Source organism: Artibeus jamaicensis, unplaced genomic scaffold, assembly GCF_021234435.1.
Source record: "Artibeus jamaicensis isolate MK-2021 breed Jamaican fruit bat unplaced genomic scaffold, CSHL_Jam_final contig_923, whole genome shotgun sequence".
NCBI classification, from domain to species: domain Eukaryota; kingdom Metazoa; phylum Chordata; class Mammalia; order Chiroptera; family Phyllostomidae; genus Artibeus; species Artibeus jamaicensis.
Genome location: NW_026522014.1, coordinates 2,460,517 through 2,477,202, shown reverse-complemented (window position 1 = coordinate 2,477,202; position 16,686 = coordinate 2,460,517). Strand labels below are relative to the sequence as shown.

General features: G+C 41.0%; 1 protein-coding gene across 1 annotated transcript in view; it reads left to right on the top strand.

Annotated features, from left to right (window-relative positions):
• The first annotated feature begins 5,889 nt into the window (after positions 1–5,889).
• HEPACAM2 (HEPACAM family member 2) overlaps positions 5,890–16,686 on the top strand; it is a 37,232-nt gene continuing 26,435 nt past the window's right edge. Inside the window, exons 1-2 of the mRNA XM_037163007.2 lie at positions 5,890–6,053; positions 13,260–13,613. Coding sequence (XP_037018902.2) covers positions 5,975–6,053; positions 13,260–13,613 — 433 coding nt within the window. The 5' untranslated portion in view covers positions 5,890–5,974. The remainder of the gene's footprint in view (positions 6,054–13,259; positions 13,614–16,686) is intronic.

The following is a 16,686-nucleotide window of genomic DNA, read 5'->3' as shown; positions in this document are numbered from 1 at the left end:
TGAATGCCATGTCTACATGCTGTAAATGTTCATTGTTAACTATCCTGTACCCACCAATGTAAAAGAGGTATGTATGCCTTTATTTTACTCTTTATTCCATCTCAGAGACTTTCCAGCTTTGCTCTCTTTCATAGCCTTACTCTACCACCAGTGGATTTCATGTAATCCCCCTTAGGTTTCCTCCTTCGATTCCACTGTGCGAGGTAAACTGTAAAATTACCATCCTCTGAAGCATTTCCTCAGTTCTTTGAGATTCCACTTCTCAGCAATTGTCAGCTTGGCTCAAATAAACGCATAAAAAAGTTCTCTATAGGTTTTAATTGTTACTTATGTCAGACCATCGTACCATTAATTTTTTTCTTTCTTTTTTTTTTAAGTGTTTATTAGGGGAAAACTCACCACACCCATGATTTCAAAAATATTTCTTAAGACAACTTAAAAAATGTTAAAGTATGACACACAACTGAAAAATATTAGGCAGCCAGTTACAGCAAAAATAATAAATGTGGTTTGAAAATAACTGATGGTTGGGGCACACTAATATAGTGAATCCCAACTCTGAAATTCCTTTATTTGACCTCTCAGAGTCTTGTCTTCTTAATATTTACTAATGAAGTTGAATCATTGGACCCAGGGTTTTGTAAGGGTAAAGGAGATGAGGCCAGTGAATGCAATCGATAAATTGCACAGCACCTTACAATTGTGAGGTATTACAGTCATGATTCTGCCTGCATCTCTGCTCCAATGAAACAGCCCTGTACATACTTCTATAACTGTGCTTAAAAATTCCTTTTGAAATTTTACGTTTACCTATTTGCTTCTCTGACTCCGTTATTGCTAACTGTGCGAAGACATTCCAATCACTCTAGAACAATGCTAGTTTAGTTCTTTTTTTCTTCTTCTTCTTATTTTTTGTCTATCATCTTAATTGCCAGACAGATCTCAGTGTGTGTTTCGTCTTTCAGATTTAGAAGTTCCTAAAAGCATCAAAAAACCAGAAATTGCTGATTATATTAACATACAAACTAAAACCCAGTTCAGTAAACAGTGGTCAATTGCTGGGCATGAGACAGAAGGATACCAAACACTTTAGAAGCACTTTAGATTCTAAGACACAGTTGTGGTCTTCAAGGAATTTACAACTTTGGTGAAAAGCAAGTTCAGCAGTTTTTGAGCCTGAACTTTTATATTCACATGAGGAGTGTGCCATTGTTCTTTTTTTCACTTATATATTTTTTTATTTTATTATTGTTCAAGTACAGTTGTCTGCATTTCCCCCCACCACTCCCAACCACCCCAGCCACACCCACCTCCCTCCCCTGATTCCACCCCCTCTTAGTTATGTCCATGTGTCTACGTTACTGAGATCTCTTCCCCACTTCATTCCCTCCCCTCTCCCCTCTCCCCTCTGGTTATTATCAGATTGTTCTTAATTTCAATGTCTCTTTTGTTATATTTTGCTTGCTTGTTTGTTTTGTAAACTAGGTTCCAGTTAAAGGTGAGATCATATGGTATTTGTCTTTCACATCCTGGCTTGTTTTTCACTTAGCATAATGCTCCCAGTTCCATCCATGCTGTCAGGAAGGGTAGGAGCTCCTTCTTTCTTCCTGCTACATAGTATTCCACTGTGTAAATGTACCATAGTTTTTTGATTCGTTCATTTACTGATGCGCACTTAGGTTGCTTCCAGCACTTGGCTATTGTAAATTGTGCTGCTATGAGCATTGGGGTGCATAGGTTCTTTTGAATTGATGTTGCAGGGTTCTTAGGGTATAAACCCAGCAGTGGAATTGCCGAGTCAAAAGGCAGTTCCATTTTTAGTTTTCTGAGGAAACTCCATACTGTTTTCCACAGTGGCTGCATCAGTCTGCACTCCCATCAACACTGCACTAGGGTTCCCTTTTCTCCACATCCTCACAGAGCAGTTGTTGTTTGTTGATTTGGTTAACAACAAACCAAATCAACAAACAACATTCTCACCACTGTGATGATGGCCATTCTCACCGCTGTGAAGTGGTATTGTTTTTGTTCTCTTTGGGGTTCTGTGTTTAAAAAATAGTGATTCTTACAGCCAGCCAGCTTTTGCCTTTCAAATGCATTCTTTATAAAATGGGAAAATTTACCCACCTAAGCTGTTGAGGCCACACATTTCATTAGAGATTGATCCAGGACTAGAATGCACATCCAAATCCAGACCCAAACCACCCCCCAAAAAAGTTTTTTATTCAGTGTATTTTTTTTCTATCAGCCAGATTTTGGGAAGTGGGTATTTTCTGTACCAATTTGACCCTGAAAAAGCAAAAAAGCTTTAAATTTTTGTTTTACTCTAATACTATACACTTTACTTTATTTCTTATAAACTAAAAAGAAATGAACAGTTCAGCCTTCTGAAAGTTCAAAGGCTGTGATTGTAATATTGAAAATATGAAGCAAGCCAGTGCTATTGCCTAAACCATATTCTCTAAATAAACTATATTTTCTAATTGAACATACCCTAACACTATAGAAAATAATTGAGCTATACATGATGCATTTTTAATGGCCATAAAGAAAATACAAACTTCAAGAGCACTTTTTAAAAGGTGAAGCACATTATTTCATTTCCATTTTCCAAAAATACATATATAAGGCTTATTTAGGACTTGCACACTTGCCTGAAGGCTGTTGGTGGCAGGCCAGAGCACAGTAGTGGGTAGTATGGGTGGCCCGCCCACAAGTCTTGAGGAAAGCTTGCTGGATGATACTCGTTTTATAAAGGCGTGCTGGCCCCGTTTTTGCAGATTGGAACATCAGGCCTGAGAGCTCAGTGGACCTGATCTGGGGTAGTAACATTAGCAGTGAAATAGGATAAGGGCCTATTTCTGGTGGTCCAAACAGGAGGAGACCATAGAAGCTCAAATAAAAGCTGAGATTGGTTTGATTAAGAAGACGTGTTTCTAATCATCCTATGACTATCAAAATAGAGGAAAGGTGTGACCACTGCAAGATGATGACCACTGCACTTCCTGAGCAAGCAGTAGCAGAGAACAGAATACTTGCTGAAGATGAAACAGTGACCTAGAGAGGAACCCAGGAAGGAAGCTGTTGCTGCATAGGCATTGAGCAGTCTTATCAGCAGACCTAGGTTTCTGGGCTGCGGCCCCGTAGACGTAGTTACACAGAAGTGCACACCAGCACAAGCAGAGGGGTAGCATTGGCCTCCTCCAGCAGCCAGCCCTTCCCCATAAAGTGTAAGCATTCCTAGGATCAATCTATTCCAACATAAGACGGTGCTTCCTTTCCCAGTTCTTCTTAGTCCTCACTGTTCTACATTAACTTCTCAGTTCATCGTCTCTCCTTTCCGATTGTTCCTCCCATTACAAATTACTCATATGCTACTCATAAGTAAAGAATGTGGATGTTTGGAATGAATGTAGCAGACTGTTTGCTTTATAAAGCAAGACCAGACTTACTTACAATTGATTAAAAGTAGTAAATTATAGTGTGACTTGAGAGGTGACCAAAAGCCCTCAACCTTCTTGCCAACTTCTTCCTCTCGCTCTCTTGCTCTCTCTCTCTCTCCACCCCCACCCTCCCCCACACACTACCCCCAGTGGCTCCTTGCATTGCTTGAAATGTAATCACCACGGATATAAATTGTTTTAGACTCATCAACTTTTTCATTGCAAATGCAAATATAACTAAGATCAATAAACAGGCTCCTGAACAGAATGGTAGAGCAGAGCTCCCCAGGGGTTTACAAGTGAAATGTAAGACATGGATGGCGAGAAATTTTCTATAATTATTAAACACTTTAAACCATTTTTAACAATCATGTAAACATTTACAGTGGTTGAAGTTATAGTTTAACATTACCTGTAAAGGCTTCCTGTGTAAACATCCTGATTTCAGATACTCCCGCAGGTAAGATTTTATACCTGACATCTGCCACAAGAGGGCGCTGTGTCATGATCTGCCAAGTAGCACCTTAGGAAGTTGTGCCACACAAGTAATGTTACTTTTTTTGATGTCTGCCATGATGACGTAAAAAGATTACAGCTATGATTAATTTTGGCACTTATTTACCAATTACTTATTTACTGGTAATATTATTTATGTACCAATTATTTATTTATAATTTATTTACATGGCACTTGTTATCAACTATGTCAGAAATTTTAAAATATAACACAAAGGATACAAAAAAAACTAAATAAAATGTACTCCTTTAGTTGAGTAGATTTAAAATTAGGAAGAAATCACTACATTGTATTTATTTCTTTCATGTTGTGTAGGACCCAAAAAAACTTTATTATGAGCCAGCACTGGGTTTGAAACTGGAAAGAGCTTATTTTAATAAAGGCGATTGGAGATTAATATTGATTTTTAAAATGTGAGGGTTAGTCCATATGAAATCTATAGAATTTCCATGTTACTTTCCAAATCGTATTTTGTGCAACACAATATTAAAATTTACATACATTTCTTAAGCTTGAACTCAGAATTGGAAGACATGGGCTGAAGAGCACGTGGGGTTTATTTCTAGGGGAACAACTTAACAAAAATACTAGTTAATCACTACGCTAGGTGTTAAGGGTTCATAAATGAATAAGATTGGTCTCTATTCCAGGAGCCCAGAGGGAAAGTAAACATGCGATGAATTCACTGAGGTTAACGAGACGTGTGCCGCAATAGACACGTGTGCAGCTCCGAGAAAGGCGTGGTGCAGCACTGACCTAGGGGAGCTCCTGCCCTTGTTCCCAAGCACGAAGAGATCACCCAGTGCCCTCTGCAGAGGCTTCAGGTCCTCCAACAGTCACTCTCTCTCCCTACAGAAGCACTTCCGGAAGAGCTGGGAGCCTGAACACAGAAGTGTTTCCAAACTTGAAATCCAAAATAATTATCATTCTTTTTTTTTGTTTCCTTCGATTACACTTGAGGAATAGTCTTCCTTATCTGTTATCACTTAATTTCTTCAGTGAGCCTTTATGGTTAAAAATAATTAATGCAAGGAATTTTGCTCAATTTGAGGGTTTGTTTATATACTTCTTTATTTTATAGAGTAGAAGGCTTGGACTAGAGCCTTCTTACAAGAAATGAAATGAAATGAGAGTTAACTTATAACTTAGTAACTGAAGCAGAAATGTTCAGGCCACCTGCTGCCATGGCAGTGAAGAGGCCGGGCTGGGACGCCGTGGCCCAGACACCACAGCAATGGTGAGACCTTCTCCAGCCCATTGGTTCATTTCCTCTGTGCTTCAGCTGTGGAGATGTGGCCTCAGATGTTATCTGCTGGCATAGGCTTTTCATTATAACTCTGCCAGCCCATAATTCAGTGTTACTTAGAAACACACCTGTGGTTTGCTTTAAAAAAAAAAAAAACCCATGAAATTGTAGATTCAATAAAATCATAGCAGAAACTTGTAATAGGAAATACTACATAGAAAAATATATTTCTAAAGATATTCAGGTGCTCTGTTTTGATTCTTTGGTATAATTTTTACATGTTCCTCAGTCACTTCATGATGATTTATAACTGCTTACCAGCTCTATGAAATAGTTCAATTTTTGTGGAAAAAAAATTAATTTAAAAATAATGGCACAGTTTTGCACGATAGGAAAACAGCTTTTGCCTTTCAGACTATTTCACAATATACTCTCGTTATAAAAGCATACTGTTTTTCAGTAAAGTAGCCCAAAAGGATGTTTTTCTTCATGTAATCATTAATAGCTAAGAATTACTCGTGTAATATATTGACAGTTACTGATAAATGCTAAGAAGCTGTTCTGAAAGTCATAAGCCCATATTCTTGCAGAACATAAAACAGGTGTTCCCACTCCCTGCCTCCTTTGTATACACATTCATTCTGTATTCAAATCACAGAAGCAAGAGGCAGGATAGGGTCTGTTGCCTCACTGCTAATTTCCCTGGCAAATAAGCCAGCAGCTGCTAGTCCACGAACCAAGGTGCCACCAGGAACAGGACACTGTGTCCATGGGGCAGGATGCTCTCATGGAGCCTCTGGGCAGTGCCGGTGGGGCCTTCCAGTGCAAAGTCTACCTCCTTCTCGTAGGTAAGACACTGCGCTACTTGCGTTTTAGCTGGTGTTCGTTTGTTTTTGTTTTTAATTGTGGGTTTAAGGTACATATTTCCTTTAGGCTACAGATTGACTCAGATCATTGAAGAACAGCTCAGAACCTTTTGAACAATAACGCACTTTGTTACAGCAAAGTAGCAGGAATATTTAGGAGAAATACATTTCAATAAATGGATGGTTATTGTTTTCTGAGGATGACAATTATTGTCAATAGCACTCATTAGGAAAGGGAAAATATTCTAAAAACCTAGTGAATTTCTTCTTTTTAGAGAGTCTACATGTGGGTTCAATAGTCCTCTCTACATTGCATTTTGGCAAATATTCTTAGAGGCCACAAGTCCGTGACTGCTTGTAGTGAAACTCAGGACAATTTTTTAACATGTTTACTTGCTGTTTTTATTCAAGATATTGTGGCAAACTATTAGCTCTACTTCATTTTAAATTACCTATCTTATGAAGAATGGGAAAAGGTGAGGTTCCACACTGACAAAGAATATTTTATACACAGTAGGGAGAAATGGGTTTTAAAAGTCTTATTTCTCTAAAATGCCTTCAGCCTTCCTCCTTGCCGAATGTCTATTCCTATTAAAAAACCTTTCCTCCACCTGAATGTTTTTTCCCTCGACCTCCTCATCCTCAGTGTTCAAAGGACTCTTTCCCCAACATCCCCACCGTTTCTGGGTGTCATCGTTCTCACCAGATGTTCTCTTTTTCAGCCTTCCTATCTATCAGTTTCAAAGTCAAGGTTCGTTTCTTGTTTACACTCAACCAATAGGAGTTTTTAAAAGATTCTATTTCTTAAATCTGAAGAGCAACTTAGTTAAATGAGCAATTTGTTTTAGCCTTCTTCAGTAGTTTAGAGCTTTGCTTTTACTGGTACATTTCATTATAGTAAATGAGATTGTTATTCACATTTATACTTGATGTTGTATATATCCCACATATGTGAAATGTACAATGGGTAAAATTTTTGAAAGCGTTTGCATTTTCCATAGTTGCAATTGTTCCAGGGTATATGTTGTCACCTTCAAACTGATACAGACATTGTTTTTAGAAAAATCAAACAACTGCCATAACCGGCTCCTTCTCTTTGTGCATTTTTCTGTGATTTGAAAGTATCCTGTGTGTCAGCGCCCCACTTATTGCTAATTTATAACAGTAGGACTGCTGTCATTTCATAAATAATGCTTTTGTAATTGGCTTGAAGAAGAACTTAGAGACAGTTCACTTGAGAAAATTAGCTAAATATGCTTTGGAGAAATAGCATGTTCATAAGTAGTTAAAGCAGTTATTATCCCTTAAGGCCCTGTTATACAAACTTCCTTTCCCATTAGTGGTGTGTTATAAAGACCACAGGGAATGTAGGGATCTTTTTGTTTTTTGGAATATTAAATTATGTTTGAGGGTTTTTTCTTTTACAACAAAAAGTTAAAATTTTGAAGCCCAAAATGTAGTTTGTAAAGTCTATTTAAAGGGAAACTGAATACTTTCTATTTTTTCTAAGTATGCAAGAGTTTATTTTCAGTCAACAATAGCTGTGTTATGCTTGCTAATATCATGCATGGTGATGGAGAAGTAAGTGCCAACTATTTTGAGCTACAGGTAGAGGTCACTGGGGAAGTTCGATGTTTATGTTCAACACAGGCATAGTGGCCTACGGAGTCTTTTGTTTAAGGAATCTACATACATTTTACACTATGACTTCAGGTGTTCTTTGGCACTGGACAGTCCTTTAAAACACCATTGCTACACTGTTTAAGGGAATCTCTACCAGGGAGATTATTGCTGTAATTTTGATGTCAGATTATTAATTGTATTAACAATGTTTCTCCAGATTAGGGTGCTTTATATGCAAAAAGCACATGAGTTTTCCTTTTTCATACTGAAAAAGTCTTAATCTACAATAATAGTGAAATAAATTTTCATTTAAGTCAAAATATATGGAATATCAGAAAGAAGTTAAAATTTCATCAATTTTCTATCATTTTTGAAGTTTATTTGTTCATTCAGAGGTTGACTTTCTAAAATCAATAGTTTTAGTCTTTTTAGGTTTTCTCATACAACTAGAAACAACTAGAGCGCTTGAGAAACACTCAAAATGAAGCTAACTTTTTAAAAGTTAATTAACTGCTGTTTGACACATGGAGTCACCACACGTGTAGGGGAAATACAGCAATGGCAAGAGAGTACGAGGTCCTGTGGTGTAGAGGAAGCATTCAATGGTCTGTTCATACCTGTTCACGCTCCAAAGTTCACTGCAAGTAAGGATCGCCTCATATCCACAGACTCATGTCTTCCCTGCAGAATGGAAAGGTTGTAGGTGGCTGAAATAAAATTTTATTCCTTGGTGACATTCTTATAACTTACTACCTATGATTTGTCTGATTAAAACTGGCGTAGGTGCCCTCTGCAAACAGCTATCGTCAAGCTGTGCTACATGCTCTCTCTGTTGCACGTACATTTTTAAATTTTCTGATGACATGACTTCATATCATTGATGTGATGAGTATTGAATATATGCAGAGATATTAATGGCAATATGTTATTTAAGGTGTTATAATCTGAGGCAGTTTCTAAAATGGTCCAAAGAACTAGTTCACCCTCCATAAACAATATTGTAAGTGCCATATAAAATGCTATTTTCTGCTAAAGTGGTTTCACTTTTACCTGGGCTACAATATTCATACGTAATATCTTATGAAATAAAATTCACTTCTCACAACTCCAGTCACAGGCTTTCTAATCAGTCTTTCATACTGGGATTCAGCATTCTGATTCAAAACCCAGAAGTCACCCAAATTTCTGTTCTCATAAAGCTGACACTCCACAGCACTTAAGCATTTCCGAACCATTTCAGAATACTACAATCTCAGTTCATTTTTTTCAACCGCAACCGCAAAAAAAAAATGTAGATAAGAAAGGGTTCTTATCCTTTTCAAAAAGAGGACCTTTGCAATGACTTCCCCCAAAAGACCAGAACAGACTGGCCAGAACTGCGCTCAGGGCTTCTAGGGCTATGCCCCAGTCAGCAGCGGCCCCCAGCTGGGCTGTGAAGTGTGTTCAATGGACCTGCACATCGATGGCCAAACTGCTGACTAACCAGCCAACCCCTGAGTTCTGTGTCAGCGGCCACACGGCTTTTCCAGGGCATCCTCAAAGTGATGGTGTGGATTCCTGCCACCCCCCTTGATTTCTTCGGTTATGAACACAGAATTGCCCCTTTATTAAAGGATACCCAGGGATTGGCAATGTATTAAGTGGACTAAAACCTGAGATTCAATACTTCAAAATTCTCTGTGCTCTGTCTCCATTAAATATGGACCCTTCACCTTCAAAAGTAAGGTTCCTGCCACCCTGAGGAAAGCACCTCAGAACGTGGAGAACATCAGTGTGACAGAGGCCTTAGACCTCACCTAATATCACCCCCTTCTTGCACTGGAGGAAACTGAGGTCTAGAGAATAAAAACGATTACTAAGGTCACTGACCCGATCGATCCCCATTTTTATCCTAAGTGTGTGTGCTTTACTAAGACCTCACATTTGGTGAATTTTTAACTTTATCGAAGTATGCAATACAGTAAGTAGCCCTTCCCTGCAAATTTAGAGAATAGGTTCCTGAAATCCCTCATTTCAAGGCAATTAGCAAGTGATGGACTTAAGACTATATAGTGGGAAGGGAGTTCAAGATGAGGAGTGAATGATGAAACCCTCATAAGCATTATTACGTGCACCGCAGTAAGAGAGAAGACAGCCACACACCCTGCATGTGGTGGAAACTGCATTTTACACAGGTAATAACAGGCACTAGAAACTTCATTTTTATTATTGCTTGCCAGGAACTTGTTGGGAGCTTGCTAGCACCAATGTCAACGATGGGGCATGCGAATGCATGTTGTTTCACGCAGACAACACTTACACTGAAATGAACTTTTTCCTGTACTGGTCTTCCATCCAAATGCCCAGTGTCTTTCTAAAATCTATGACTCCAGGAGCCTCGTCCCCTCTGTCAGCCTCGGCTTCACATGTCTCAGGCATCACCGCTTCACGTCTCAGATGTCCTCTCTCATCTTCCTTCCTCTCTGTTATGATTGCCTTACAGAAACCATTACTGCCTCCCTGCAATCCACTTTACCTCCTCTTTAGAATCCCAGCAACCAGCCCCTTCTTTTTCTATAGATTCAGATTTAACATTCTTGCACTTTCCAGGAAGGAAAACAGAAGCAAGTCCTCCTACCTTTGTAACTCTTTTGTTATGGACAAAATCACTAAAATAAATGTGTGAGTACAGCCCATCATCAAAAAAAAAAAAAAAAAAGTCCACAAGTCAACCACAAATACACACAGAGGGCAAGGACAGAATGTAAGACACTTGTTTATTTTTCCCACAGAGTCACCTAACTTTCAGTCCATACGGTCAGTTTCTGTGGAGCAACTGGGAGTCCCTTCTCCCTCTCACCTCCTCTGATCTTCCTCTTTCTTCTTTCTCCTGAGTTCTTTGCTCCCACTTCCCGGCTGGCCCCAGGGTCTTACTTCCTGCTACCAGCTAGTGGAGACCAAAAACATGAAAATCTTTGTTCCCACCTCTACCCTGGGAAGGAAAAAGGGAAATTTACTGCCAGTAGAACTTGATACCTCCTAGGAGCAGGCCTGCGTCTTTCACTTTCTCCAAAGAAATCGTTGTACAACAGGACTTTATACCTTTCCCTTTCTAAGATTGAGACTGAGATAAAGCTTAAAAATTCCCTTCCTGGTTAGGGATGAAAAGGGGAAGCAATTAAAGATAATAAACATTTTGTACAAGAGGAAATGGGAATTGCAAAACCTGATTTAATGTGTAATTTTGAACTTATATGTAGCCCCAACATAGCATGCCCTGCAAGCCTTGGCTCTTTCCCTTATAAATCATTACCTGCCCAGGGCAGCCAGAAACAATGACCATGACTTGACCAAGGGTCACAAGGTATTTTAAGTTAAAGATGATGTATTGACCTAAGGTACATTTTAGCCCCTGAATCTGAAGGTGGAATGACCCCTTCTCTCCTTTTCCATGAATGAGAGGAATGCCAGAGTGGACCTCAGAGCTGTCTTCAAGACCCAAAGAAATGATTGATTACCAATCAGCTCCCAACATGACCCTAAACTTCTAACCCACTGTGTCTGTGATTTTTGCCCTATACAGTCTGTAACCTTATGCCATTGGGGAGTTTGGGCTTCTGAGCATTAGCTTCCAATTCTCCTGTGGGGTGCCATGCATAAGAAACTCTTTCCTACCTGCAGTCTTCAGGGTTTAGTGTTTGGCTCTGCTCGCGCCAGCTGGGCAGACTCTTCCTTTTTGATAACAGTTGTAAGATGTGTATTTGTGCCCAAATTCCCATCTCTTCTCACCTTGGATTTTATTTCATCTTCAGGCATCTGTATTCTGCTTCGTCAAGATTTCTCTTTCAAGTGCATCACTCCACTGGCTAGAAACATTTTCCTGCCCCTCTTCACAGCAAAACTCCCAGACCTGTTGTCTATACTCAAGGTCTCTCCAGTTTCCTTTCCATACTCTCATTTTCCCCTTACTCTTCAAAATACTTCACATGTAAGTTCCTCTATTCCCTCCTCCACTACTTCAAATGTTCCAGGTAGCAAATGATACAGTAGCAAATGATACAGGTACCACATTGCTACTTCTAAAAATGAGGGTTTTGAAGTAAATAGATTTTAATTAGGACTTCAGCAATATGGTAGCCTAAACTAAGGAAGACTCTCTTTTCAATTGGAAGTACATAGAAATGCTAGATCAAGTAAAACAATGTGTCATGGTTCAAGGTAAAGATAGGGAGATCTCTACGTGCCAGAAACTACAAAGAAACCTGCAGACACAGCAGTAAGTACCTGGGCCAAAAGGACCCAGGCAACCAGGAGTTCAGGAGCCAGGGCTCTGCACTGGGCAGAGGTCCATGCCCCAGGGCCCTTCGGGACCCTCATTCCCTCCTCACTCCACTATAATCAGGCTTTCATGACTAGTACACCCTTTCAGTGTTCTCTCTTAAATGTCCAGTGAGCATCTAAAATGTACTTGTCCAAAACTGACTCCAGATCTTCCCCCAGGAAATTTGTTCTCCCCACAGTCTTCCCAATGATTAATTTATTAGCTCTCCATTAATAAACAACAACTCTATTCCTCCAATTGATCAACTACCTTGGAATCACTGTTGACTCTTCTTGGTTTCATATATCTACTCCCAATCTGTTGTCAAACCTGCTCACCCCACCAGTCTTCTATCACGGTGTCTTTTACCACCACCCTGGTCTACAGCACAACCACCTCTTGCCTACTTTATTGCAGTCACCTCCTAAGTGGTCTCCTCCTCCTTCTCATGCCCTCATTTCTATCTATTCTCACAGCAATACCTTAAAAAAAAGATCCTATTCCTCTCTGCTCACAAAATTCTAGTTGCATCCCCACTTCACTCAGAGAATAATTGCCAAAGTGTTTTCCACGACTCTAAGACACATGGCTGATCTGGCCCCCACCACCTTGCTGACATCACGTCTTATCATGCCCTTCCTCCTCTCTGCTCCTTCTACTCCTGCCTCTCAATATCTCTCAATCACACCAGCCAGCTTCCTGCCTCTGAGGAGGAATAACTGATCATGTTTGATAATGATTTAACGTCATTCTCCTGGGGATCTTTGCATTTGGGAGGGCTTTGGCTAAAAGGAAAAACTTCCAAAAAGTGGACTACCAATCCATTTTGGAAGACTTTGGAAGAAGATTCTTGGGAGGAAACAGCCCTTCAATGTTTCTTGAACCAGATAGTTTGATTAGGATATGATATGACTCAGATATTAACATGGTCACAATTTCAAATGTCTTAAAGGTTTCATGGACTTTAGAACTAATAATCTCTCACAGTTCTCCTTTTCCCATTCTTCTTCAACATCATAGATAATAACTTCTGCTTTTCCTTAAAGCAGTCATGCAAGCAACACAGTGTTTGGGTGGAGTTTTCAAAATGCACAAGGCTTCAGAGACAAATATTTACCTCTACCGGTAACCGGTACTAGAATGGTCAGCGCCTGGAAGCCTCTCTTCTTTGAAAGGAGTTATCGCCTGATCAGCTGCTCTCTGCACTGCCTCTTTAGACCGTGAAATGCGGCTCAGGGTCTTTACTGCCTTCCTTTCCTTTGTAGTGGGCGCTTGCTCGGGGCTGAAGGTGGTGGTGCCATCACACACCATCCATGGCATCAGGGGTCAGGCCCTCTACCTCCCCGTGCATTATGGATTCCACACGCCAGCCTCAGACATCCAGATCATATGGCTGTTTGAGAGACACCACACGATGCCCCAGTACTTGCTGGGCTCTGTGAACAAGTCTGTGGTTCCCGACCTGGAGTACCAACACAAGTTCACCATGATGCCACCCAACGCATCTCTGCGCATCAACCCGCTGCAGTTCACTGATGAAGGCAATTACATCGTGAAGGTCAACATTCAAGGCAATGGAACCCTCTCAGCTAGTCAGAAGATACAAGTCACCGTTGACGGTGAGTCTGCTGTAAGTGGCGTGGGCAGCCGGGCAGCATGGTAGTAAGTGAGCCGTGACTCAGATCACAGTGCTGGGCTTCAGGCCCTGGCTCTCCTACTTTGGGCAAATTAACTAACCCGCAAAGCCTCAGTGTCTCGGAGCACAAATGACACTACCCACCTCACGGGGCGTCCTGAGGACTGTGGAAGACGTGCATGTAAAGGACATGCACAGTGCCCAGCTCCGGGTGATTGAGAAATAAGCAGAACCCATTTGTTTGCCTGGAAACTATCCAGTATAAGGTTGATAATATAATGAGAGGGAGACTATTTTATTTTCTCAGTAGCAGAATGTACCTGGGAAGAGCTCTAATTATGTCCCAGGGAAATTTTACTTTGGCACACGGTGTGAGGGAGGATGAGCCCTGCTTGAAGACTGTACTTAAGGAGCAGCAAAAGTTGCGAGAGATGGTCCTCCGAGAGGGAGCAGGGTCAGCCACCTTGCAGGCATCCGCTTTCCTTGTTGAGGTATTGAAGTGGTATACCTCAAATATACTATGTCCAAAGCCTGACTTTACATTTTTTTTCTCTCCAAACCCACATTTTTATTTTTTATTTTTAATGTACTTTATTGTATTTTTTTCTATAACTATTTGTCCCCCTTATATCCCTCTCCCCACCCCTGCAATCAGCACCCTGTTGTGCATGTCCACAATTCTCTTTTCCTTCTTGTTTGGTCCCTCCACCCTCTAACCCCCTAAACACACTTTTTAACAATATTTCTCCTAAAGTCTCACAAATACCAACTTCATTTCATCAATTGCTTAGGCCCAAACCTTGCCATCACCATTGTCCCCCTTCCTCTCACATCCCATATCCAGTTCCCAAGTCACTTCTGTCAGGCTCACCCTCAAGTATGCAGAGTCCCACCACTTCTCCCCACCCCCACTACTGCCCCACCCCCACTACTGCCCCACCCCCACTACTGCCCCACCCCAAGCAGCTGAGCAGCCGTCAGCTTTGGCCTGGGCTGTCCTAATAGCCTGCCGCCTAGCCTCCTTGCTTTTGCTCCTGCCTCCTGTACTTTAAAATCCTCCCAAAGCCTTCTATCTCACTCAGAATAAAAGTCAAAGTGCTAACAAGGGCCTACGAGGCCCACCATGGTCTCCCCAACATAGCCGACACCTATGTGACCCCATTTCCTGCCTCCCTTCTCCTCAGTCTGTTCTTCCTGGAACAGGCCAATGACACTCACACTTAAGACTTTTGTATTTGCTGTCCCTTCTACCTAAATGGCTTTTCTCCTGGATAATAGCCTGGTTCTCTCCCCTATGTCCCCAAGGTCTCAGCCGAAACGTCACTCTAACTGTGAAGCCTTTCCTGACCACGTTTTACAAAGTAAAACTTTGCTCCCAAAGAAGGGGGAGGGGCAGGCAAATATCTATGTTGAGTTCCTTTCATAGAACCTATTCCCATGCAACATATTCTATGTATAGTTTTATTACTTTATTTTTTATTGACTGTCTTGGAGTGACACCGGTTAACAAAATTCTACAGGTTTCAGGTGCACAGTTCTATAACACATCATCTGTGCCCTGTAATGTGTCCAACCCCAAGTCAGGTCTCCGCCCGTCCATCACCATTTATCCCCTTTACAGCTTCTTCCACTCCCCACACCCGCCCCTTCCCCAATCACCACGCTGTTGTCCATGTCCCTGAGTTTTTTCTTTATTTTTCTCTTTTTGCTCAATCCCTCCACCCCACACCCCAGTTAGCCAACCTGTCAGCCTGCCGTCTGTGAGTCTGTCTCTACTTTGCTTTTTACCTCATTTTGTTCATTTTATTCCACATGTGAATGAAATCATATAGCACTTGTCTTTCTCTGACTGGCTTAGTATTATATATTTTTATTTGTTTATTGTTTCCCTTCCCCACATAGAATATAAGGTCCATGGGAGCAGGGACTTCATATTATTTTCCGCTTTGTCCTTGGCGCCTCACCCTGTCACAGGCCATTAGCAGGTGCTTGGGGTGTACCTGTGGGGTGAACGCGAGGAGACCACAGAGCGCATGTGTGGGGGCAGACACACAGGGTGTGGAAGCAGAGGCCTGAAGAGCAGACTCAGGGAAAGAAAAGGAGAAAATGTTAGGGGGACTTTTCATAGAATTCTCCTGTGTAGCACCCTATCTCTGCAAACTTTTAATAAGACATCCATTAGTTGTTCACGTGTAGTAAAATTGGGTCTGTTTTGAGAAATGCAACCAAAAGCCTTAATGAGGCCTACAGAGCATGAAAAAAGTCTTCTGGGGAAACTTTCACATTGAGCTACAATGTGAAAGGCAAACGTGTGATTACAATAGTAACATCTGTTCTGATGGCGGATTCTCCCCTTTCGAGACCTTCTGCGTGTTGCCTATTTGACTTATCTCGGACCACGTATTTTTCCACACACAGACTTATTTGGAACATAGGCTTTTTTGTTGTACTAAATGTACACAACTCATTTTTTTAATCGTAATAATCTAAATAATGCTATTCCAAATCCTTTATTGTCAGAAAAGATAAAGGATTAAATGAAACAGACAAGCAAGTTGGTTGCACCCATCTCCAGAAAGGCAGGCGGAGGCTTCAGACCTGCCCCGTTGCCCTGCAGGCTGTGCTTTTAACTCCCTTCTGATCTTTCCGCTTTTCCTGTCCCCTCTGGGCCCATGGTTTGGGTCTGTTTGTTTCACCATCAGCTTTCCAGCATAAGAAATTATGTGAGTCAAGACCAAGATACATCAACCCCAGTTAAAAGCTTGATGGGAAATTGAAATGTTAATATTGGAATCTTAATATTGGAGCCAATCATCTGCACTTACGCGTCATCTCAGGCTCCCTGTGAGTCATACACAGAAGATTATTAAGCACATATTTCTCCACAACGCCGGAGAGAAACACTGACAGACTTAATGCCCCCTTTGTCTTGCCATGTCTGCTATGTACCCTCTGGGCAAGTCACCGTCCTTTATCACACAAAGTTATGAACCTCAAAATTTAATGAAGTTTGCTGAAAAGGGTTGCGAGTACTTTTATAATTTCCACCCTTAACC